Source organism: Brassica rapa, chromosome A03 (assembly GCF_000309985.2).
Source record: "Brassica rapa cultivar Chiifu-401-42 chromosome A03, CAAS_Brap_v3.01, whole genome shotgun sequence".
NCBI lineage: Eukaryota > Viridiplantae > Streptophyta > Magnoliopsida > Brassicales > Brassicaceae > Brassica > Brassica rapa.
In genome coordinates, this window is record NC_024797.2 from 10447565 (window position 1) to 10472983 (window position 25419).

Consider the following 25419-nt stretch of genomic DNA (forward strand, 5'->3'; position numbering starts at 1 on the left):
CGACACGTCTTCATCTTCTTCACTATGACACGTTTTTTTTTTTGCTTTCTTGTTTTCTATCATTTCTTCATCGTTTCTCTATGTCCGTAAATTTCAAGAAGAAGAATCAACACAACAATCTTCCCCATTTTGAATCATTATCGTGGCAAAAGGTAATTGAGTTTCATCTTCATTTTTGAATCAACAATCTAAATTGAATTGAATTTTTGTTTGAAACCTAATTGATTGACTTAAAATCTCAATCTGTTTCAGTTTCAGTTCCAATTCAACTTGAATCGAATTTAGCAAAAGTTAATTCAAGAACATTCACTGTATTCTCTTTTGATTTTTTATATTCAATTTAGATCAAATTGAAATTCCTATTTGCTTTTGTATATACACTCCAAAATCGAATTGAATTTTTGTATGGAACCTAATTGATTTATCTAAAATCTCAATTTGTTTCAGTTTCTTGGATGCATGTCGTTCATTTGATCTTAATTCACCTAGTTTCTTTCTTTTCTTGATTTTTTTTTTGTGATCTGCATTTCCGATTCCTCCTCAGGAAGATGAAAAATAATTTGAAGAAAAAAGGAAAACTTTTGTCTATTGCCAAAGATTGTGAAGTAGAAGTATCTATTCAAGAAGATGGGTTCAGAGGTTCTTGGTATAGAGCTATCCTCGAGCAAAATCCGACGAGAGTAACAGGAAAAAAGCTTCGGGTTAGTTACAAAACTATGTTCAACGAAGATGGTGTAAGTCCTTTGAAGGAAACTATTGAAAGAAGTTTTATTCGGCCAGTCCCGCCAGAGTGTCTGAATGAGGGTGTCGTATTCAAGGAAGGGTCGGTGGTGGATGCTTATTTTAATAATGGTTGGTGGACTGGTGTTATCGTAGTTGAAAGGCCAGATGGTAGTTTTTTGGTTTACTTTGATGATCCACCAGACATAATGAGATTCATCAGAAGCCAACTGAGACCTCATGCTGATTGGATCGGCTCCAAATGGGTCAAAAGCAAAAACAAGGTATTGTTTTTTTTTGTATGTTTTAAGTTATAAAATTTTGAATGTTTGAGGGCTTTAGCTTATATATGATTGTTTTGGAATTGAAGGTATTGAGTCAACACATGTTTACGAGAGGGAAGTTGGTGGAAATGACCCGTGAAATTAGTGAAAGTGAAAAGGAAAAAATTTGGGTCCGAGCATTGGTAATTACAGAAGTTCGGAAACAAGGAGATGATAGAAGAAAATTTCTGATCAAAAGATGTACAATCTCACAAAATTCGAGTGATGAAGCGGAAGGAAAACATTTAATAGTTGATATTTGCAAAATAAGGCCATCTCCTCCTCGAGATCTTTGTGCAGAGTACAGTCTGAACGACTATGTTGAAGTGGTTGTTACCCATGGGTGGCGCAAAGGTCGAGTGACGGAAATTCTCCTTGAAAACAAATACAAAGTGTATTTCGCTGCCACAAAAGAGGATGCGGTTTTTAATTATACTGAGATTAGGCTGTCAATGGAGTGGCTAGGTGGTGGTAGTTGGATTCGCGCACATGAGGTATTTTCTCACACATAATTTGTATTCATTTTTGGTGCAATTTAAAATCTTCCTACACCATTTTTGCAGAGAGAATTTGAAAATAATGCTGGCACACCAATCAGACCCGGTCAAGATAGTCCTAGTAACACACTTGCCACCGATGAAGATGATACGTTGAATGATGATGCCACCAAAATCAGATCCGATCAAGAGAGCCCTAGTATCACACTTGTTTTAGAATCCAATGAAGAGGATAAGGTGAATGATGATGCCACAGAAATCACATCCTCTCTCGAGAGACACAGAAACACTTCTGTTTTAGAAGCCACTGAGGCTGAAACACAAAACCATGAAACCATATATGTAAGTTTTAGACTATCACCTATATATGTGTTCTCATAGGCTTCTTTTTCTTATCTTTAAACTATATATTTTTACTAATGATGTGTAGGGAAAGGAGTTACCATTACCTCATGAATCAGAAGATATGATGGATGATGTAGCCACTCCAATCATAGACCCTCAAGAGATTCCACGAGGTAAAATGTAGATTATGATTTATAAAAGCCTATAAATAATTTATAAAGACTTACAAATATGTGTAGTTTATAAGAGCAATAAATAGTTTACAAGGGCTTCTAAATCTATATAAAATTTTGACAATTATTTTGAAGGGCTTATAAGGTTTTATGAAGATTTATAAAATAAGGTAATATATAAAGACCTATAAACAATTTTAAAAGATTTATAAATCTGTATAAAATGATTTACAAATTTTGACAATAATTAATAAAGACTTATGAATCTCTATATAATAATTTATAAGGGTTAATAAAATTTTTTAAAAAGCATATAAATATTTTGCAGAAGCTTGTTAATCTATAATAGTTTATAAAACCGTTTTCTAAGCATTAAACCATAAATAAACTTGGGCCTTAAACATTGATAATCGAAATTGGGCCTTAGTGTAAAAAAAATAAAACCGTCACGAATTAGGGTAAAAAGTCGGGACTTTTCATCGCCTTCCTCCGTTCGCGTCTCTTCTGATACAGAGCTGAAGCGCATCTTTTGATCTCTATTTATACTCCGCCGTTCTACATTTCTTTGGTTACAAAAACTTACTTTTCACCATCGATTTCTCTTAACTCCGGTAATGTTATTGGTTCTTCTTAGCGATTCTTCTTCTCACTCTGTCATTTGCGATATATTTCATTGCTAGTTCTTTCGTTTTTGATGTGGTTAATCGATTTTAGAATGATCTATTATGATTTACAAGTGTTGATAAACAAAACCTTTATAAGTCATTATAAAACATATCTTTGACATTGCCATTTTGAATTGTTTCAGGTGAAACGATGAGTGAGTCTAATGACAAGATTGCTTTGCCAAAAAGAATCTCCGAAACTGGTACAAAAGGAGTCGTATTGCAAAGAATTAACAAGCGCTCCAATCTGAAGTTGGTTGGTAAAGTTGAAACCCTTTTGGGCAAAGAATTCAAGAAGCTTGAAGATTCATTCTTGGCTCCGGTAATTAAGATGGGAAGGAAGCAGAAGCTTATGGTGTTTTCAAGGCATTTGATTCATCACTTACTCTTAAGGAGAATTGATATAGGCGAGAAGGGTTTGTGGTTTACTTTTGGAGAACAACTAATGAGGTTTTCTCTAAGAGAATTCCACTTGACAACGGGTCTGCCTTGTGTTGTTGATAAAGATGAAGATGAAGCCGAGACTTCAGCAACAAAAAAGAAGAAGAAAGATCCATGGATGAACAAGAATCAAACTCTAAACACCTTGCTTAAGCTTCTTGTCGAAAAGAGTAAAGAGCTTACTGCTGATCAGAGATTAAGATTGGGAGCTACAATCCTTGTGGAAGGGATATTGATGGCAAGCAATCCGGTGACAAGTATTCCAGAAGAGCGTCTGCTTAGAGCTAGAAATTTCAAAGAGTTTTGCAAGTATCCCTGGGGGAATTTGGCCTTTGATTATTTACTGAAAGAAGTGAAGAGCTTTACCTATGCAAAGCTGACGGAGAATAATCAATACGCGATTTGTGGCTTTATATATGCGCTTCAGCTCTGGGCGTTATCTTCTGTGAATCAACTAGGCACATTCTTTGGTATTAGCGATGATGGAATTCAGTTTCCCTTGTGCTTGCATTGGAAAGAAACCAAAGCGCTTACTATTGAGGAGGTTAACAGATTCGACCAAATGGAGAAGGTAACCGTTTATAATGTTTTATAAAACTGTTTTAGTCTTTGCATTCTTCTTTTACCGATTGTTTGATCATATGCAAACACTTGTCAGGTTGATGTCAAATGTATCCTTGGAGATCCCGGATTGCATAGCGACTTGGTTGAAGATGTTGACTGTGAATTTGGAAGAGTTGTTGATCTTGTCAAAAGAGGATATCGTTTGAAGAGACAAGATTGGCTCAATAGAAGTGTCGACATTGCCGTTGCTGAAGCTGAAGTGGACGAAAATAATTCTGTTCCTGGGATTGATGCAACTGATCAAGAAAAGATTGAATTCCTCAATAATAAGGTAGTGTCTCTTGAAGAAAGAGTGAAGTACCTTGAAGGTCTTTTGAACATTCGTGGAGAAACTGTGAAGGTAAACTACTTTCTATATTTGTTTCGTGTTGTAAATGACAAAAAGATTCATATGCTTCTAACTTGTAACAGGAAACTGAGAAGTCAAAAGAAACTGAAGCCGCCACAAAAACCAAGGTTTGCTATCTATAACGTCTTCATATTCTTAATACAATGTGTGTGAGCTCACATATAATATTTCAGGTAAATGGACAGAATGCCGATTATGAACTTGACGAAAATGAAGTTTTAGGAGTTTATATAGATGCCAAAAGAAAGGAAATCGCTAAGGTTATTTTATTTTTGATATTTTATAATGTTGTTATTAAATTCGAAATTGCTAAGCTAGTTTTTTTTCTTGTAATATTAGAGAAAGAAGAATGGTGTAAGACCTCCACGTGAAGTAGGACATCAAGATGAAGATGATGTAGAAGTCGAAGTCAATGAAGTAAGCTTATTTATAACACTTTATAAATTGAAAACCGTTATAGAATTATAAATCATTAAAAATATGTAATTTTTTTTTTAAAATAGGAACAACCACAAGAAGAAGAGGAACAACAACAAGAAGATGATACAGAAGACGATGTGGACGATGGTGATAAAGAGAGTGAAAATCCGGAAACCAATGAAGTAAGCTGATTTATAAATCTTTAAAAACTGAACAATCGTTTTAAATTTATAAATCATTATAAATATGTAATCCTTTTATTGAAATAGGGACAGACACAAGAGGAAGAGGAACAACACCAAGAGGATGACGCAGAAGTCAATGAAGTAAGCTTATTTATAACCCTTTATAAATTGAAAACCGTTATAGAATTATAAATCATTAAGAATATGTAATCTTTTTTTTTTTAAATAGGAACAGCCACAAGAAGAAGAGGAACAACAAGAAGAAGAGGATACAGAAGACGATGTGGACGACGGTGATAAAGAGAGTGAAAATCCGGAAACCAATGAAGTAAGCTGATTTATAAATCTTTATAAACTGAACAATCGTTTTAAATTTATAAATCATTATAAATATGTAATCCTTTAATTGAAATAGGAACAGAAACAAGAGGAAGAGGAGCAACAACAAGAGGATGACACAGAAGTCAATACAGATGTTGACGTCGGTGCTAAGGAAAATGGATCTGAAAACCCCGTGAAAGGTTCAAAGAAACGTGGAAGAAAGGTAAATATCTCTCAGTGTATAAGGGTTTATAAAATGTTGTTTAGTATAATCTATGTAACTTTTTTTATTGTGTCATCAAAATTGAAGGATGGAGAAGAAAATGAGGATGCATATGAAAAGCCCGTGAAGGTTACAAGGAAAAGTGAAAGAGTAACTAAGGTAAATATCTCTCTGTGTATAATGCTTTATAAAATGCTGTTTAGTATAATCAATGTAACTTTTTTTATTGTGTCATCAAAATTGAAGGGTGGAGAAGTAAATGAGGATGCATCTGAAAAGCCCATGAAGGGTACAAGGAAAAGTAAAAGAGGAACTAAGGTGAATATCTCTCAGTGTATAAGGGTTTATAAAATGCTGTTTAGTATAATCAATGTAACTTTTTTTATTGTGTCATCAAAATTGAAGGGTGGAGAAGTAAATGAGGATGCATCTGAAAAGCCCATGAAGGGTACAAGGAAAAGTAAAAGAGGAACTAAGGTGAATATCTCTCTGTGTATAATGCTTTATAAAATGTTGTTTAGTATACTCTATGTAACTTTTTTTATTGTGTCATCAAAATTGAAGGATGGAGAAGAAAATGAGTATGCATATGAAAAGCCCGTGAAGGTTACAAGGAAAAGTGAAAGAGTAACTAAGGTAAATATCTCTCTGTGTATAATAGTTTATAAAATGTTCTTTCTGATTATCATTTCTGATTTACAAAGGCTGTTATTAAAATCGAAATTGCTAAGTTATTTATTTGTCTTGTAATATAAGGGAAAGAAGAAAGGTGTAACACCCCCACGTGAAGTACAACAACAAGTAGAAGATCATGCAGAAACCAATGAAGTAAGCTGATTTATAAGTCTTTATAAACTGATTGACTTTTTAAATGTTTAATATGCTCTATGTAACTTTACTTATTGTGTCATTAAAATTGAAGGATGGAGAAGGGAATGAGGATGCATCTAAAAAGCACGTGAAGTTTACAAAGAAGAATGGAAGAGGAAATAAGGTAAATATCTCTCTATGTATAATGGTTTATAAAATATTCTTTCAAATTTCATTGACTACATCCAATTATCATTTCTGATTTTCTTAATTGTTATGCTTATAAAGGAACACAATGTTGGCACCCCCAAATCGAAAAAACAAAAGAAACAATTTGAGAAAGATTCAGCTGATGATGTGATAGGAAGTGTTTTGGAAGATCTTAAAAATGCCGATTAGAAGCATCGCGAATTTGAAGAAATGAAGCTCTTTCAGTTTTTTAGTACTTTTAACAAATATCTATGGAACTTTTTCAGTTTTAGTGTGTTATCTTTTGATGATGTCTTCAATGAGGAACATCTTTTGGCTTGTCCCTTAATCCTTCATGATGAGGAAAATATATTTTGGTTTGTACCTTAAACCTTTGCTAAGGAAACATATTTTATTTATGTTCATGCAAGTAAGCTAAGATATCAAACGAACATATAATTTCTACAATTAATCTGAATCCTAATGATTTATAAAGGGTAGTTTATGTAACCACACATTTCGTATAATAAATAACATAACTTCTATTAGACACCTGCAAAATTTATAAAGCATTATAAAATGATAGATGTAAAAATAAAAGGAACATAACTTCTATTAGACACCTGTAAACTTTATAAATCATTATAAAACGATAAAATGTAATAGTAAAAGGTTCCCCAAAATCTATTCGATTCCAATTCTCTCTTATAACATCATATAAAATAATCAATTGCACACAAGTTTTTATACTACTCTGTTATCAAATAGGCCTTACACAACTACCTTTGTTGTGTCCTTTCTGTCCACATCTGCTGCATTTGTAAGCCTTGGGTGATGGTTTAGATATGGGCCGATATTTTCCATACTCCCACGAACTTGGTATCCTCTTTTTTTTCCTCCTCCCACTAGGAAAGCGTGTAGATGGAGGGCGACAAACAAACGAAGCTACATGGGGAGGAATATCCCAATATGTTTTATCACCAACAGGATATACACTCTCTGAATATGCTAGTGTAAACCTAATAAGAAAATTAAGAGAATTAAATAAAGGTACAATAAAGACAGAAAAATGAAAAAGAAGTGTTGTAGAACAATATTTATAAAACCTTATAAATTTGATCAATTTTGTAAACATATATAAACGTGCTGATGTATTACCACAATGGCTGAGAGAACGGACCTTTCATTGGAGAAAAACTCATCGACATAATCATTTTCGTGCTTATTCCCAGATTTTGCAGCGGCAATTGCATGAGCACAAGGAAACTTCTCAATATCAAACACAAAACATGAACAATGCCTTGTTTGAAAATTCACCACTTGATCTCTTGTATCTCCCTTAACCTCAAACTCTGAATCATTGATTTTGGAAACTTCAAGGAAGCGAGACGTAAAATCATATAGCTCCTTCATCTTGTTCCCCACTTCGACAGTGACAGGGTGCATGTGACGAACTCCTTCCTCACGTCGTTCAGTGAACCACTTAGTCATTATCATCCTAATAGTGTCAAAAAGACAGACAATTGGATACTCACGACTCACTTTCAGCAAAGAATTTATAGATTCGGCCAAGTTTGACGTCATGATGTTGAAGCGATTAGCAGGAGAATAAGCTCGGGTCCACTTCCTGAAGTCTGCTTTACGAAGATAATCTGCTAATACAATGTCGGACTCCTCAATCTCTTGAAAATAGCAATCGAAATCAGCTTTGGTGTAGGCATAACCAGCTTCAACAACCAAAGGGACAAGTGTTGAACTTTTGAAATTGTCCTGGACATTCTTTTGAAAGTGAAAGATGCAGATTCCATGGTGAGCAACAGGATAATGTTGTAAAAGAGCTTTTTCAATAGAGGCCGCACGATCAGAGACAAAAACCAAATCCTCTTCATCAGGAATGATGGTTTTCAGACATTTCATAAACCAACTCCATGAGGCTTCATTCTCAGAATCAACTATAGCAAAAGCTATAGGATACAAGTGAAAATTACCATCTTGTGCTGTGGCAGCAAGTAGAGTCCCTTTATACTTTGATTTCAGATGGGCACCATCAACAGAAAGTACCTTCCTCATCAACTTAAACCCTCTGATAGATGGACCAAGCGACAAAAATGCGTATTTGAATTTCCCAACAGCATCAACTTCGATAAAAGTCACAGAACCTGGATTCTTTTCTTTTATCATGTGAAACCAACTGGGCAAAGCTTCATAACTGTCATCAGGAGTACCCCTAGCTATATCTTGGCCGTGCTCTTGAGACCTCCAAGCCTTTGAATATGTAATCACAACACCATGATCATTTCTAGCTTTTTCCATGATCTGTTTAGGTTTCAGCCCAATCTTTCCTCCTTCATAATGATTGCTGACCATAGTTCCCAACAATTTTGCAGTAGCTTGCCGATGACTAACAGTTCTCAGAGAAGTGTCACAAGTATGTTTAGATACATAATGACGAACAAAAAAACTCTGAGATCCTTTAACTGATTTTGCACGAAAACTCCAACTGCATCTTTCATCCACACAACTAAGAACATAACGTGTTTTGTCTGAATATTCTGTGTGGAACTCAAAGCTTTTACTAACTGCATGCAACCTCAACTTTGTGCTCATTTCCTTTTTATCCTTGAAAAACTTCCCGCAGAACAAATCATCATCATCACCACAACTGGGAGACAAGATATCTTCTCCCATGCTTTCTCTACCACGTCTACTGGAGAAAGATGGCAATTTTGACTTTCCAGACCCATATACAGCAAGTCCAATCGAGTCCAATCCTCTCTAAGATAAAAACATGAAACATATACATTAAAAATAGAATTTATAACCCATTATAAGACATTGATTAAACTCTCATATATTTATATTTGACAGAGGAAAAAGTTATATGTACCTTATTGCTAACAAGACCACTTGAAGGAGAAATAAGACTGTCGCTAATACAAGTATGTTGTATACCAGAGACTTCGTCAACTCTCTGAATGCTGTTCCATTCAGTCTCCGCGTGTGTTTTTGTTCCTCTCTAGAAAATTAAACATGTATTTATTACCTTTATAAGACATTATAATTATGAATGTTAAGGTAAGAGTTTTGAAAAGTACCTCAAATACATTACTACTTCCAGCAATAGGCGAATCATGAGTACTAGAAATTTCATCTTGTGTCTGAATCATGTTTGACATAATCAATGGTGATTTTTGTGTTCCTGTCTGAAACATAAAAACATAAAGCTAGTAATGAATCTTGTAATGAAACATAAAAAGATAAAGCTAAATATATAATCATTTACAAGGCCTTATAAAAATGAGAGTTGTAATAAATACCTCACGCGGATTACTAGTTCCAGCAATAGGCAAATCATGATTACTATTTCCACCCCGTGGCTGGATCATATTTGACATAATCATTGGTGATAATTGAGTTCTTCTCTGAAACATTAAAAAAAAAACATAAAAGCTAATAGTTAAAATATATTTGGTAATGATCCTGCAAAATGCACAACTATTATTATAAGGTCTTATAAATGTAAAAGTTGTAATAGATACTGCTATGGCAAACTTCTTCAAGCAATGAGCAAATCACTACTACTACATACTACCTTATAAAATAAATGATAACTCTAATAAACAAACAAGTTAGCAAAAGAGTTTCATGCAGTTACCTTAATGGTTACACATAGATGAAGGTCTCCATTCTCCTTAAGTTTGCTCAGATAAGATGTTACTTGACGATCATTCCTAATAAATGCTGGAGGAAGCTCTTTTGTACCAAAGTTTAATTTTGAAGGTGAGGCATAGCTAAGATTTACACTGTTTCTGTTGCCATCAATTCCAAAATCTTCTAAAACAGCCACAATCAAATCATTGTAGCTGATATCTTCATGAATCATACTAAGAGAGGATCCTCGTTGATCATCCACTATGAAATCCCAGTGAATTCCATTTATTAGTTTCCATTCTCCACATATAGAACAAATTTCGAACACCATAACCTGATTATAAAGAACATGGGTATTAGAGAAGGAATGATCAACAAGATATATCAATAAGAAAAATACATAAAACTATATTCCTCATAGCTAAAAATTTATAAGGTTTTATAAATCTGAGATTCGAAAACTTCATGAGAAAAATTCGTCTCCTTCCCAGAAACCGATCGATTTTGAGAAACCAAGCAAAAATTACAGAAAAGAGACGAAAATCACTTTGTTACGTTCGTGAAGAGAGATTGATTCGATTGAGCTTGTAGTCTACGCCAAATCTCGTCGGACGTCAATGTCGCCTGAATAATCAAATCTCGCCGGTGAAAATGGCTGAAGTCGTCGAAACTCTCTCGACGGATCGAATCTCTCTCGCCGGAATCGATCTCTCTCGCCGGAATCGATCTCTCTCGAAGGAATCGATCTCTCTCGCCGGAATCGATCTCTCGTTGGAATCTCTCGATCGCCGGAATCAATCTCTCGATTAGGGGTTTTTGAATTTTCAATTTCTTGTGGGAGAAGACTTATGTTTATGTTTGATTAAATAAGGGTATAATGGTACTTTACCTACTAAAATTTTAAAGGTAAATTTGAAAAGTGTAAAGTTGAAAAGTGGTATTAGGAAAGTGGTATTAGTGGCAATTCCCCTAAGGGGAAATTATACATTTACACTTTGTTGAGTACCCCTTTTCAAATTTACACTCAGGAGGAGGACATTTTCACAAATACCTAATTGTTTAGTAGCCGAAAGACAATAATAACCCTCGCAATTTTAACCTTTTCTCTCGAATCTCTCTAGCTCGCCATCGAAGGCGACGAGATTACAGAGCTACGACGGCGATTCTAGCAACGGCGACGACAAAAGGTCTTCTCTCTCAAAAGGTTAAAATGAATCAGTTTTAGAATGAAACAATTTTTAATATTGGATAATTAGGTTCCTATATTTAGTTTGTTGTTCTGATAATAAAGATATACTAGAGCTTGATCCGCGCATCCGCGCAGGTGTTAGTTTTTTGATAAATGAATATTTATTTGTATAAGTGATAATATATATTTTAAAATTTACCCGTTTAATTTTTTTTTAATATGACATTTATAAACACAATAATTTTATAGTTTATATTGAGTAGTTTTATTTTATCATGTAAACCCTTAATTATATCATCCATTTATTTAGAATACGACCTGTAAAATCACACAAATGTATTTTTATTTTTTATGGATCAAAATTTTATGATTATATATAATGAAATTATTGTATAAACTGTTTTTATGGATCAAAATTTTATGATTATGTATAATGAAATTGTTGTATACTATTTATTATGTATATGTGGAATTAGTAAAATAATTACCGTATAATGTATGTAATTACGAAATGTATATATGGAATTAATTATTTTCAAATACACATATGTATAATAAAAAGGAAAAGACAAAAAATATTAAAAGTTAGGTTTATTAATTATTGTTGCCATGATTTTTTAGTTAGAATTTGATTTTGGAAATACATTAATTGAAGAGAAAAGACAAAAATCCTAAAAGATAGGTTAATTAATAACTTCAGTGGCATGCCATTGTAAATATAGTGGAAAACTAAGGGATAATCTAATTTTGTACTCCTATTTTAATAGATTAGAAGCATAATGTAAACTATATAATGCATGTTATTATGTTAATTACACAGTTTTTGTAGTTAGAAAAATATCAATGTTGTTTAGATATGTTGCATATAACATCCACATTTCTTGATTTTATTTATTCTTTTCAACATTAAATAGTAGTGTGTAGTCATTCAATTCAATTGTTCTTGTACCTCTAAAACACACATGCGTCACCAAACGCACCGCTAGATCTTGAAAGACGCGATTACGTTTGAAAACATAAAAGCTAATAAATTCAGCTTTCCATCACCACCTTTTGCAACAACAGCAACTGTGAAAAAAAAACGACGGCGATTTGATTCGACTCCTCCGTGCGCTCACTGATCAGATCACTCAACCTCTTTCCCTTACCTCGTGCCATAATCTGAACAACATCAACGGCTAAATCTTCTCTGCTGATTCCGGTGCACCGTACACCCCTTCGCAGCGAATCAGTCTCTCCTTCTATTTCGACTTTTGAATATAATAACGGCAACAGCCGCAGAGAGATAGTAAAAGTTCGAGCCTCCGATCGATCATCCCATGGCGCTACAATCTCCCGGCGCCGCCGGAGCTTCATCCTCCTTCTCCCGTCTTCTCTCCTCCGCGAAGTTGAGCTCTACTAAGACTCTCTTCTCGGTTGACTTCGTCGGAACCAAACGGCGTAACGGACTCTCCGTGTTTCGCGGCTCCACTCCACTGCTAAAGTCCTCGCTGAGGTCTCCGCTATCGGCAAAATCGATCCTCAATTTCGATGCATCGGCTTCTGGTTCTGATCTGAAACCTAAGGTGACTTATGCACTTTTGAATTCATTTGATTTTCCGGGGGGTTAATTGTTTGCATTGGATCGTTGCAGGTGGCCTACTTGGAAGATATAGTTTCAGAGAGGGGAGAATGTGGAGTTGGATTCATTGCACACTTGGAGAATGAGGCTACGCATAAGATTGTGAAGGATGCTCTGATAGCGCTTGGTTGTATGGAACACAGGGGTGGTTGTGGTGCTGATAATGCTTCTGGTGATGGTTCTGGTTTGATGACTTCAATCCCTTGGGATTTGTTTAACCATTGGGCTGAGAAGAAAGGATTGGCTTCTTTTGATAAGCTGCATACGGGTGTTGGAATGTTGTTCTTGCCTAGAGATGAAAACGTTAGGAGAGAAGCCAAGAAAGGTGAATCTAGAATAGTTTTATACATATTGATTATTTTCCTATTTATAACATGTAATATCTTGCCTCGCTAAATTATGTTTGGAATATCTCTTCAGTGGTTACAAGTATTTTTGAGAAAGAGGGCCTGGAGGTGCTTGGATGGAGGGATTAGAGGTGTCAACTGGGCGGGCTGACCATGGGCTAGCCCAGTCCAATTCATTTTGGGCGGGCTATGGACATGCCCAATTAATAAATGGTCCAACTGGACAAAAGACCAATTGGTACACGGTCCAATTGGGCGAAGACCAAATGGACAATGGGTGTCCATGGGCTTCTTAAAATATAATTTCATGAGTTTAATAAAAAAAACATAACTTTACAATTTAACCAAAAAAAACAGTTTTATCGTTAAAATAAAAAATTAATGATTTTGACGGAAAACGTAATTCACAGTTTTGGCGGGAAAATTTAATTTTTCGGTTTTGGCGGAAACACACACAATTTCTCGGTTTTGGCGGAAAAACGCAATTTCTCAGATTTTGGCGGAAAAACATAATTTCTCGGTTTTAGCGGGAAAATGCAAATTTACGGTTTTAGCGAGAAAACACAATTTTTCGATTTTGGCGGGAAAATACAATTTCTCAGTTTTGGCGGGAAAACACAATTTCTCGGTTTTGGCGGGAAAACGCAATTTCTCGGTTTTGGCGGGAAAACGCAATTTCCCGGTTTTGGCGGGAAAACGCAATTTCTTGGTTTTGGCGAAAAACACAATTTCTCGGTTTTGGCGGAAAAAACACAATTTCTCGGGTTTGGCAGGAAAACGTAATTTTTTTGATTTTGGCAGAAAAACGTAATTTCTCGGTTTTGACGGAAAAATAAAAAAATATCGGTTTTGGCAGAAAAACGCGATTTCTCGGTTTTTGCGGAAAATGAAACTTTTCGATTTTGAGAGGAAAACATAGTTTTACAGTTTTGATAAGAAAAAAATTACTTTTATAATTTTGGAAAGTAAACATAATTTTAAAATTTTAAAAATAAAATCTAAACTAATAATTAAAAAATAATTATAAATATTATTGGGTGTCCATGGGCATGCCCATTTGGACATGGTCTCTATTGGTCTTGGACATTTGTTGGACCATTGTCCAATATGGACCACCCATTACTGCCCAAAACTGAAATGGTCCAAATGGTCATGCCCAATTGGGCCATGGACGGACCATTTGACAGCTCTAGGAGGGATGTTCCTGTAGAACCATCCATCGTTGGTCATTATGCCAGAAAGACAATGCCAAATACGCAACAGGTCTTTGTTAGAATTGTCAAAGAAGATAAAGTAGACGACGTTGAAAGAGAGCTTTACATTTGCAGGAAGCTGATCGAAAGAGCAGTTGCTTCTGAAAGTTGGGCATCTGAGCTTTACTTCAGCTCCTTGTCTAACCAGACCATTGTTTACAAGGGAATGCTTCGTTCAGAAGTTCTTGGGTTATTTTACCCCGACCTTCAAAATGATCTTTATAAATCTGCTTTTGCCATCTATCATAGAAGATTTAGCACAAATACTAGTCCCCGATGGCCTCTTGCTCAACCAATGAGGTTTCTTGGACACAATGGGGAGATCAATACCATACAGGTTATGCGTCTCCTCTTGTTGATAGATTTGTTATATCGAGACTAAGCTAGGACCTCTCACTGAAACCGAACAAGTTTTGCAGGGGAACCTAAACTGGATGACATCTCGAGAAGCATCTCTAAAATCACCTGTCTGGCATGGACGTGAAGATGATATTCGCCCAATCAGCAATCCAAAGGCTTCGGACTCCTCTAACCTTGATAGTGCAGCGGAAGTAAGAGTCATCTAATTACCGAACTTGTTTTCCCGTTCTGATACTTTTTTTTTGGGATCTACTCCTGGATTAAGAAGAAGCATAGTAAGAGTCTCTTGCTTTAGGAGCTAAAACATAAAATAAATAGTGATATTCTGCTTACATAAAACTTCTCTGACTGTTGAACAAAACATGGTAATAGACTGTTTTTATTGCTGCAAGAGTTCAATGTATTTATATTAGTGAGGTTGTGCAGCTTTTGATAAGAAGTGGCCGGACTCCAGAGGAATCTCTAATGATTCTTGTGCCAGAGGCATATAAAAATCACCCGACCTTAATGATTAAATACCCTGAGGTATTTCTTCGTGTTTGCTTTTTTGATCTTTGTGGATACTTGCAAGTGCTTCTCTTATCAGCTTTCCGACTGTAGGCTGTAGACTTCTATGATTACTACAAGGGACAGATGGAGCCATGGGATGGACCTGCATTGATATTGTTCAGGTAATTTGCTTGACGAATTCTTAGCCATGAAAAGTTAGTCATGTGAGTAAGATTGAGTTTTCAGTTTGCCCTTATTCCTCTGAAGCTTATTTAATTAAGAAAACTGAGTGGTCATAACTGTTCTCAGAGGCTTGAAAGACTTTGACCACTCAGATATTTTCTGCTACTCTTTTCAAAATGTCCACCATTGTGGACAATTGGCGGACAAATGACCCTGGTGATAATTTGTCATTCAAAGTGGTAGTAGTTGAGCTAGCAAGTCTGTCGCATTTCTTTTTGTGCCTTCACATTTCAATCTTCGTAACCTTGAGTTGTTTGGTTCAGTGATGGAAAGACGGTTGGAGCCTGCCTTGACCGTAATGGTCTTCGGCCTGCTAGATATTGGCGGACAAGTGATAATGTTGTCTATGTAGCCTCAGAGGTGCGTTTTGTCTTTTACTCTATGTACTTGTTCTTTATCTAAGCAAGGTTAATGATTGCCAGCAGATGACTGGGCTTATGCCTGAATCTTAAAGCTTTGGTCCTGACAGGTCAGAAAACCAGTTCATTTAATCACTTTGGAAGTATCTTCGTTTTCCTTTCTTGACATAGCTTTGCGAACTGTTTCTTTAGATAGGTGATCAGTATAAAATAGTTTCTTCGTGATCATTTAGTGTGAAATCTTGGAGTAGTTTAAATCCAGTCAAGCAAACGAAGTGTTTTCTTTAGAAACTGAGTTAAGGCTTGCAAATTAAGATATATGATTGGTTACGGCTTGCAAATCAAAATAGATACAAATTGGTTAAGATACACAGGGGCTCTGTTATCATATTGTGTTTATATGTTGGCTTTAGAAAGTTACTAAGTCATGCCTTTATACAGGTCGGTGTTCTTCCAATGGATGAATCAAAAGTCACCATGAAGGGTCGTCTAGGACCTGGCATGATGATATCTGTCGACTTGGAAAGTGGACAGGTTGGTGCACCTGATTACTATCGATCTTTCGGATGTCTCCCATTGTTAAAATGTGAATTTTTTCCAGGTATATGAGAACACTGAAGTGAAGAAGCGGGTTGCCTCGTATAACCCATATGGAAAATGGGTAAGTGAAAACCTGCGAACCATGAAGCCTTCTAATTTTCTTTCATCAGCAAGCATGGAGACTGAAGAGATCTTAAGACGCCAACAGTAAGCCTTTCTGTTTCTTCTGTTATGCTTCCATCATGTGCGCATCATATGGCGATTTATCAGAAGTCAAAGTACTTAACTTCTTATAACTGTTATTTTCTTTTTGTATAAGTGGCATATATCTGCTGTGTGGGTGAAAAGGTTGATTTTTGTTCAAAGTAGAATTGTAGAAAGTTCATCAATTTTTTTCACCAGTAGTATTTTATAAGTTGCATTTTGTAGCTACTAGTTGCCTTTTCCCTGATCAAGACGTTAATTTTGGCTATTTTGACTTTGATGGACTAGGGCGTTTGGCTACTCGAGCGAAGATGTTCAAATGGTAATTGAGTCAATGGCTGCACAGGGAAAATAACCGACTTTTTGCATGGGGGATGATACTCCAGTGGCAGTCTTGTCTCAGAAGCCACATATGCTTTATGATTATTTCAAGCAGCGGTTTGCTCAGGTTTGCCCTCCTTTCGAAAGGGCACAATTTGAATTGTTTGTTTCTTCTGATCTAGTTTAATTGCGTGCTTTGTCGTAGTAAAACATTAAATTGTCCTTGAAATGGTTTCTTTTGTGGTTCTTGGCATGGTCTGCTTACAGGTTACGAATCCAGCTATTGACCCCCTTCGAGAAGGTTTGGTCATGTCACTTGAAGTTAATATTGGAAAGCGTGGGAATATATTGGAGGTTGGGCCTCAGAATGTTTCACAGGTAAGAGTTTAAATTTGGATTTTGTGTTGGCTTAGAAACATTTGGCTTTTGCGCGATTTTATATTCATTCATACTTGTGATTTCACGAGTAGGTTGTTTTGTCTGGTCCTGTACTAAATGAACGGGAGCTTGAAGGTCTGCTCAGCGATCCACATTTGAAATCTGAAGTCTTGCCCACATTTTTTGACATCCACAGAGGAATTGACGGATCTTTGAAGAAGGCTCTTCTAAAACTCTGCGAAGCTGCAGATGAAGCTGTTCGTAATGGTTCCCAAGTGCTTGTTCTCTCAGACAGATCTGATAATCCGGTACATACATATTTCCAAGTGTATACGGTCAATTGTTATTTTAGATCTTATGATATATGGTTATCACCTTTGGATTTGTTTATTTTGTTTTACCAACAACTATTCCCTAGGCTCTGTTTTTGGACTAGCGAAATTGTTGTCTATGCTCTTGCGAAAGTTGGAAATGTTTAGGGAAAGAAAGTCAGTTTGCAGATTTATTTTACTTGTTTGTTAAGTTCAAATGTGAACGTAAAAGTTCCATTGTTACTGGTTGTGTGTTAATGAATTGCTACAATCTAGCATTGTGTGTTAATGAATTGCCGAACTTGGGTGCTGTTTTCTTTTCTAGTTATCTTTATCTATTTCTTAAATAAACTTTTAGTTTCTACTCCTAATCCTACAACCTGTCCCTTTTTCAGGAACCAACTCGTCCTGCAATTCCAATGTTGTTGGCAGTAGGTGCTGTTCATCAACATCTGATCGAGAATGGTCTTCGGATGTCAGCTTCAATTATTGCAGATACAGCTCAGTGCTTTAGTACGCATCACTTTGCCTGTTTGATCGGATATGGAGCAAGGTTTCTACTTTTCCTTTTCATTGTCTTCATCCTGTTAGGCTGTTTCTTTTCCTATGACAGCAAATCATGTGGAATTCTGATGAATTTATTCTCTCTCGTTTTTTATTAATTGCGTTATAGTATGCTCATGTATATCTCTAGTTTATAATACGCACTTATTCTTAATTTTGAGTTGAGTAATGATTCGAGAGTGCTTTCCTCAACTGTTTGATGTCACGTTTTTTTAAATCGTACTGGCTCTATGTCTATAACCATATTTCAGTGCTATATGCCCGCACCTAGCACTGGAAACATGTAGACAGTGGCGGCTAAGCAACAAGACCGTGAACATGATGAGAAATGGAAAAATGCCGACTGTAACTATGGAACAGGCTCAAAAGAATTATCGCAAGGTTAGGCATGTTAATGATTATGAACTCTTGATCATTGACAAATTTTGATAAGCCATTCGAACCCTTGCTTCATGCATATATTTTCCTGTTGTATCACTGCCATTGTCTTTATAAGTAATTGAAGGAAGGCATCCTAAGATTCTTTGAATTGCTACTGCAGGCTGTTAACACTGGTCTTCTTAAGGTTCTTTCTAAGATGGGCATCTCGTTATTCTCTAGGTTCAGTTTCTCTACTATCTATTTTTGTTTAATGATCCTATAATTGTATCTGATTATTTCCATTTCAATGCCTGAGATCTCTCTCTCTCTTTTTTTTTTCTTTGTAACATAATGCCTGAGCTCTCTGTTTTCAGTTATTGTGGAGCACAAATATTTGAGATTTATGGATTGGGGAAGGAGGTTGTTGAATTTTCATTCCGTGGTAGTGCATCACGCATTGGTGGGTTGACTTTGGATGAGGTCAGAATACTCCCAAACATTTTGGAATACTTAATTGGAGCATTTTTTCTCATATATTAACTTCATACCTCTTTGATACTTTTGGATCTCAGTTTAGATGCTGTTATTATTATTTATACTTCCAAACCTAAGGGAGCGTGTACTAATATTTTCTCACGGAGTCAAAATATGTGTCTTTTTGGGTTTTATGTTTAGAATTGTACTTTTCTTTTCTAGATGATTGATTTAGTTTGCTTCCGTGACAAGATGAAAATAGCTAAAGTGTCACTGATAAATATAAAATTATCGGAGCTAGAATGGAGATATATACTATGGGAAACTCTTACGGCATTAGCTGTATGTTTCTCTATTGTGGAGAAACATAAAATAGATAAAGGTTTTGATAAAAGCCTGAGATCTCCTCTATTGTTGAATGCTTCTCATATCTTTCAATGTAAGATAGTTTCTGTTTCAAAGGGTTTTCAGGGTCACTCATACTTATCTTTCTCTGTCTGCAGCTGGCTAGAGAGACATTAACTTTTTGGGTGAGGGCATTTTCCGAGGATACAGCCAAACGTCTAGAGAACTTTGGTTTCATTCAATTTAGGCCTGGAGGTACTTTTCTAGATTGAAACAGTTATTTGGTGATAAGCTTTTTGATGTCCATGCAAAAACACATACATACTACTGCGTCTGTTTATTCGTAAAACGTTATCAAGTTAATTGGAGATTTTAAATTGTATATATTCTTACATAATAAGGTTGAATATGCGGACACCTTTCTGTACACTATTTTACCGTCTCTTTAGTAGACTAGTTACTATGCACAAGCTTTCTAGTAATATCCTTGATTTGGTATTATTTGGTTATTTGAAAGGCGAATATCATGGAAACAATCCAGAGATGTCTAAGTTACTTCATAAAGCCGTCCGTGAAAAGAGTGAAACAGCCTATGCAGTTTATCAGCAGCATTTAGCCAACCGTCCCATTACAGTGAGTCATAATACTGTCACCTTCAAACTTGATCCTGTTTTTTGGAACAAGTGAACATTATTTTTATTTATTCTTTTGCTGTAGGTTTTCCGCGATCTTCTTGAGTTCAAAAGTGACCGTAAACCTATCCCTGTTGGGAGGGTTGAGCCTGCTTCCTCTATTGTAGAGAGGTTTTGTACAGGTGGAATGTCTCTTGGAGCAATCTCGAGAGAAACTCATGAAACAATTGCTATTGCAATGAACAGATTAGGGGGAAAGTCTAATTCAGGGGAAGGAGGCGAGGTAGTTCTTCATTATCTAGTTAGGCTTTTTTTTTTCTTACTTCAAAACGCCGAGTTTACCACATTAGTTGCTAAAACTTCACTGTCTATCTTGCTAGGATCCGATCCGCTGGAAGCCGCTAACAGATGTTGTTGATGGGTACTCTTCAACGCTACCACATCTTAAAGGTCTCCGAAATGGGGATACGGCTACAAGCGCTATTAAGCAGGTACTGGAAAAGTCAACTTGACTAGAAGTCATTATTCATGTGTACAGTCTGGTAACTCTCAGGAAGTTACTCCGGGACCTTGATTCCCTTCATTATTTTCAAATACCAAAATGACCCTGTGTCGTCTCATAGGTTGCTTCAGGGCGTTTTGGTGTCACTCCGACGTTTTTGGTTAACGCAGACCAGTTGGAAATCAAAGTTGCTCAGGGAGCGAAGCCAGGTGAAGGTGGCCAGCTTCCTGGGAAAAAAGTTAGCCCATATATTGCTAGACTTAGAAATTCTAAACCAGGAGTTCCGCTTATTTCTCCACCTCCACATCATGATATTTATTCCATAGAGGATCTGGCACAGTTAATCTTTGATCTTCATCAGGTACCTTTATTCCAGTGTAAATATTTGGCGAACTTCGAGAATCAAGGTTCCCTCGTAACAAAAATTAATAATCAGGTCAATCCCAAGGCAAAAGTGTCAGTCAAGCTTGTATCAGAAGCTGGAATAGGAACAGTTGCCTCAGGAGTAGCGAAGGCTAATGCTGATATCATACAGGTATGCACTTCTTTCAGAGTTTGCGAGAGATCTGAAATTAGAATTGTGTAATTCTTTAATCAACATATTAGCTCAAACGACATGTAATTATGCTATCAGTCTGCTTTTAAAATGTACTGTCTGGGGACATGCTAAGGCAAGATATATATAATCAGTATAAATTTGGCTTGAAAGACCACTTGTATCATGCCACTCCTATACTTTTCCTAGTGACCATCTTTGTTCCATTCTTCGAACTATATGTATATGTTCAAATGTGTCTTTGACTTGCAGAAACATAGTTGTGCAATTACGGATTTTTGAAATTTATGGTGCTTCTTTGATTACAGATATCAGGGTATGATGGTGGAACTGGAGCCAGCCCTATAAGTTCCATAAAGCATGCTGGTGGTCCATGGGAACTTGGACTAGCTGAAACCCAGCAGGTATATACTTTAGTTTGCACTGGTAGCCTTTACTAGCTTCAGTTTTCCATCTCATATCTTATTAATTCTTGGATGTCAAAGATTCACTCTTGAAAGAGTCTTAAAAGCTAAGATTCAATCTCTTGCAGACACTCATTGGGAATGGACTCAGGGAAAGAGTTATAATCAGGGTTGATGGAGGTTTCAAGAGTGGTGTTGATGTGTTGATTGCTGCAGCTATGGGTGCCGATGAGTATGGGTTTGGTACTCTGGCAATGATTGCCACAGGATGTATAATGGCTCGCATTTGCCACACTAATAACTGCCCTGTTGGTGTTGCCAGTCAGGTAAATTGGAACTCCCTTCTTACTTGTTTATGTTTCTATTTCGAATTCATAACCAATTCCCGCTAATATATCCCTAAATTTGGTTACAGAGAGAGGAGCTGCGTGCACGTTTCCCTGGTCTTCCTGGTGATCTTGTCAATTTCTTCCTGTATATTGCAGAGGAGGTAGTCTTCAAGAAAATTTCAATGATACAAAACTATCACTAACTTTAATGTTTAATATTTCATTTTAATTTCGGTAGGTGAGGGGCATATTAGCTCAGTTAGGATATGAAAAATTGGATGACATAATTGGGCGGACAGATTTGCTGAAGCCAAGGGACATCTCGCTCGTGAAAACCCATCTTGACCTCAGTTATCTCTTATCTGTAAGTAGTCCGTAACTATGTTTATTCACAAGTTTTATCGATGTGTTTAGCTCATTTCTTCTTAAAATTTTCAGTCCGTTGGGCTACCAAAACGTAGCAGTACTTCCATTAGGAAGCAGGAGGTCCACTCAAATGGTCCAGTCCTTGATGATACTCTACTTCAGGATCCGGAGGTAACTTGTATTGTCTTTCTTATTGACTCTTTAATTGAACGTTAAATAATGTAGCTTACAATCTTTAGTTGTTAATGAGTGGCAAAACCCTTTTACTTTAGAAGAGGTTCGTTGTATTTATGGCAATGGAGAGAAGACTGTCTCTTTACATATGCAAGAGGACTTAATACTTACATTTTGGTTGTTTCTCAGATAATGGATGCAATTGAGAACGAAAAAATGGTTCACAAAACCATGAGCATATACAATGTGGACCGTTCTGTTTGCGGTCGGATTGCGGGAGTAATTGCGAAGAAATACGGAGACACTGGTTTTGCTGGACAACTGAACCTAACGTAAGCTGGGATTCAGTAAACACAAAACAAACTTTGAGTATATATAGTGAGAACCAACTTCCATGATCCACTACGTTACGTACCCCTACAGGTTCAATGGAAGTGCTGGCCAATCTTTTGCATGTTTTCTAAGTCCTGGAATGAATATACGTCTTGTGGGTGAAGCCAATGACTACGTGGGAAAGGTGTGTCTCAAAATCAATGTTCTCTTTCTACAATATCTTCGATAAATAGTCTCTTAATAACACCCTTTTGCCTCAAGGGAATGGCCGGAGGTGAAGTTGTGATATTACCAGTGGAATCGACGGGTTTTCTTCCTGAAGATGCAACTATTGTAGGAAACACTTGTCTGTATGGTGCAACAGGTGGTTTACTATTTGTAAGAGGCAAAGCAGGAGAGAGATTTGCGGTTAGAAACTCTCTAGCTCAAGCTGTCGTAGAAGGCACTGGAGATCACTGCTGTGAATATATGACTGGTGGTTGTGTAGTTGTACTTGGCAAGTAAGTAAAAACACTGTCCTCAACCTCGACCACGAAACCAAAACGGGGAACGTAAGAGTGTGTTAACCGCCGAATGTTTCTTGTCCGAAATTGTAGAGTCGGTAGAAATGTAGCTGCCGGGATGACAGGTGGATTGGCGTACATTCTTGACGAGGACGACACTCTCCTCCCTAAGGTTTTAATATCACTAAACTCCTCTGAGTTTATCTCGAAAGATATTTTCTTTTAAACGTTTTGTGAAACATTGAAACAGGTCAACAAAGAGATAGTGAAGATCCAAAGAGTGACTTCACCAGTGGGACAAACACAGCTTAAGAGCCTGATCCAATCTCATGTGGTAACTAACTCTCTCCTTTCTCTTTTTTCTCTTCATACCCACCCTAATCAGATGAATTGGGTTTCAATCTTCGAACCGTTTCTATGTAAAATAAAAAACAGGAGAAAACAGGAAGCAGTAAAGGAGCAGCGATTGTGGAGGAATGGGACAAGTATCTTGGAATGTTCTGGCAACTTGTACCACCAAGTGAAGAAGATACACCAGAAGCTAACTCCGACCACCACCTGAAAACAACCGCAGGAGAGGAAGAACAAGTGTCAAACACATTTGCAGTGTAGTTTCCCGAAGTGATAAGAAGTATTCAGAATTGATTGTAGTTTCTTCTTTGTACAGTCAAAGTCCTGATGGAGATGAGTCTCTCTGTTTCTGAGATTACATTACAAGTCCTCCATTTGATTTTGACATGGTTTGTTTTCTTCTTTTCTAATTCGGTCTGGATTCGGCTGTCTTTCGGTTTACTTCAACCGGTCGATGTTGATAATAAAAGGAAATCCAGCGTGTTTGTACTTTTTTATGCATTTGTTTTCGAGTTAACTATGTTCGATTTGCATCGTTGAGATCTGCAATTCAATGTGTTTATGTAACATTTTGAGATCAATCATCAAACGTGAAAAGTTTAAATTTTTAATCGCTAAAATTTTAAAATTATCATCGTGCAAGAAGCTGATGTAATCAGTCATGTGATAGCGAAACGAACAACTTCTGTGTTTTTGACTTGTACCAATAAAATGTCTTCAGATTTCCTAGTAATGTACATTGAACGTTTAGAATTTAATGCTTCAATTTCGTAAACCGATACTTTTGTTATTCCTACCAATTAGAGGTTATAGGCGTCACGAGAAAGGTACGTGTGTGTTGGTTGACAAAAACTCAGTTCAGTTTGATGTTTATTCCCTGTTGTTATCAGCTCTCACGTGGTAAGCGTAATAGAGATAGCTGACACGCGTGAACGTGCATGTCCTAACGGCCAATTTTGATCGTGTCCCAAAAAATGTTCCAATCTTTAAATTATAGAAAGTTCTTTAACGCTCAAAATGCGAAAGTTCTTTAAGCACCAAAAGACACGTTCATTGCATCCCTTACCAAAAGACAGTACATGTCAGATTACTAATTTTACCAAAACAAGAAAGAGTTTAAAGGAAACGGAATGTGGGAAGTGAGTGTAAGTTCATTGCATGTACGAGTGAAATCGTTACGTCCTCTCCTCCTTAACGATACATTGTATTTTCTTTTTCCGTTTTATTTATTCGTAGATAATTAAAGAAAATTTTAAAAGATAAGAAACATTTATCAACCACACATTGTATCAAATATTGCAACTTATTTAGTCCCAAGAATAAACGTACTTTTACAAACTTAACAATCAACAAACTTTGAGACGTGTGGACAGGGCCGGAGTCTAGGCGAGTCCATGCTTGTGACTTCAATCTATAGTATATTTTCTTGATATTGACAATATAATAGATCCACTGCTCGTCCACCTCAACACTACCACTGGCATTGCCACCAAAAACGAAGCTGAGAACTATCACAACCATTGATGAAACGAGAAATGAGAACAAGATGTCAAAGAAGCGAAGCTCAAAGCTAGAAGCAGCAGTTAGCGTGAACTGATTCTTTTGTTGACAGGAAGTTTTGCCTAAAGTTCGTAATTCATTCGGGCGCGAAACCATAATATGTAGTATAGTCTCAAACGTTAATCAATCATGTGACATCAACAGTTTGGCGTTTTTCTAGTTGTGCTAACTACATTCAATCAATCATGTGAGAGATTTCAAAATATGAACTAAACAGTTTTGTTCTAAATTTTGAAAACAACAAATAAAAGAAAGCCTGAAGCAAACCAAATTCATCAAAAAGCATTTAGGTATTCAGTCTGCATTCAACAACTATAATGAATAATGATACTAAAAGGGTTAGTAGATTGAAGTTCAATTCAAAGGACCCACTAAACTTCCTAACATAGAGTATTGTTACATTGAAGTTGAGTTC

At 36.3% G+C, this 25419-nt stretch overlaps 3 protein-coding genes across 19 annotated transcripts; 2 read left to right on the forward strand and 1 right to left on the reverse strand.

The window, feature by feature from the left end:
* Positions 1 to 38: 38 nt before the first annotated feature.
* On the forward strand, positions 39 to 6704 carry LOC117132925. Of its 17 annotated transcripts, XM_033288488.1 has the most exons (20): positions 90 to 1004; positions 1091 to 1537; positions 1607 to 1882; positions 1971 to 2058; positions 2867 to 3735; positions 3823 to 4128; positions 4200 to 4244; positions 4311 to 4397; positions 4477 to 4554; positions 4641 to 4739; positions 4827 to 4883; positions 4972 to 5070; positions 5158 to 5286; positions 5374 to 5445; positions 5533 to 5604; positions 5692 to 5763; positions 5851 to 5922; positions 6043 to 6114; positions 6209 to 6280; positions 6385 to 6704. In XM_033288488.1, exons 1-20 carry the CDS (start codon positions 549 to 551, stop codon positions 6493 to 6495), a joined length of 3579 nt encoding a protein of 1192 aa, XP_033144379.1. In that variant the 5' UTR covers positions 90 to 548; the 3' UTR covers positions 6496 to 6704. The 17 variants fall into 17 exon arrangements, with proteins under 17 accessions (XP_033144365.1, XP_033144379.1, XP_033144376.1 ...); XM_033288485.1 differs by having other exon boundaries at positions 5158 to 5445; XM_033288486.1 differs by having other exon boundaries at positions 5692 to 5922.
* LOC117132927 lies at positions 6292 to 11125 on the reverse strand. The gene is made up of 7 exons (XM_033288492.1): positions 10484 to 11125; positions 9941 to 10270; positions 9603 to 9707; positions 9381 to 9488; positions 9173 to 9301; positions 7466 to 9060; positions 6292 to 7304 (listed from the first exon to the last, which is right to left on the reverse strand). Exons 2-7 carry the CDS (start codon positions 10265 to 10267, stop codon positions 7046 to 7048), a joined length of 2523 nt encoding a protein of 840 aa, XP_033144383.1. The 5' UTR covers positions 10268 to 10270; positions 10484 to 11125; the 3' UTR covers positions 6292 to 7045.
* An 842-nt stretch (positions 11126 to 11967) lies between these two features.
* Positions 11968 to 23941, forward strand: LOC103857972 (ferredoxin-dependent glutamate synthase 2, chloroplastic-like). The gene is given in 34 exon segments (XM_018657829.2): positions 11968 to 12690; positions 12759 to 13071; positions 13167 to 13212; positions 14287 to 14683; positions 14766 to 14897; positions 15133 to 15231; positions 15307 to 15377; positions 15702 to 15798; positions 16239 to 16331; positions 16399 to 16544; positions 16830 to 16989; positions 17130 to 17240; positions 17333 to 17548; positions 17947 to 18104; positions 18367 to 18496; positions 18657 to 18715; positions 18850 to 18955; positions 19453 to 19549; positions 19812 to 19927; positions 20012 to 20209; positions 20307 to 20417; positions 20550 to 20789; positions 20865 to 20963; positions 21293 to 21388; positions 21517 to 21714; positions 21804 to 21878; positions 21956 to 22081; positions 22156 to 22254; positions 22447 to 22589; positions 22681 to 22774; positions 22852 to 23090; positions 23187 to 23265; positions 23344 to 23427; positions 23529 to 23941. Coding segments are annotated over 34 exon segments (4851 nt in total). The 5' UTR covers positions 11968 to 12444; the 3' UTR covers positions 23706 to 23941.
* The last annotated feature ends 1478 nt before the right edge of the window (positions 23942 to 25419 follow it).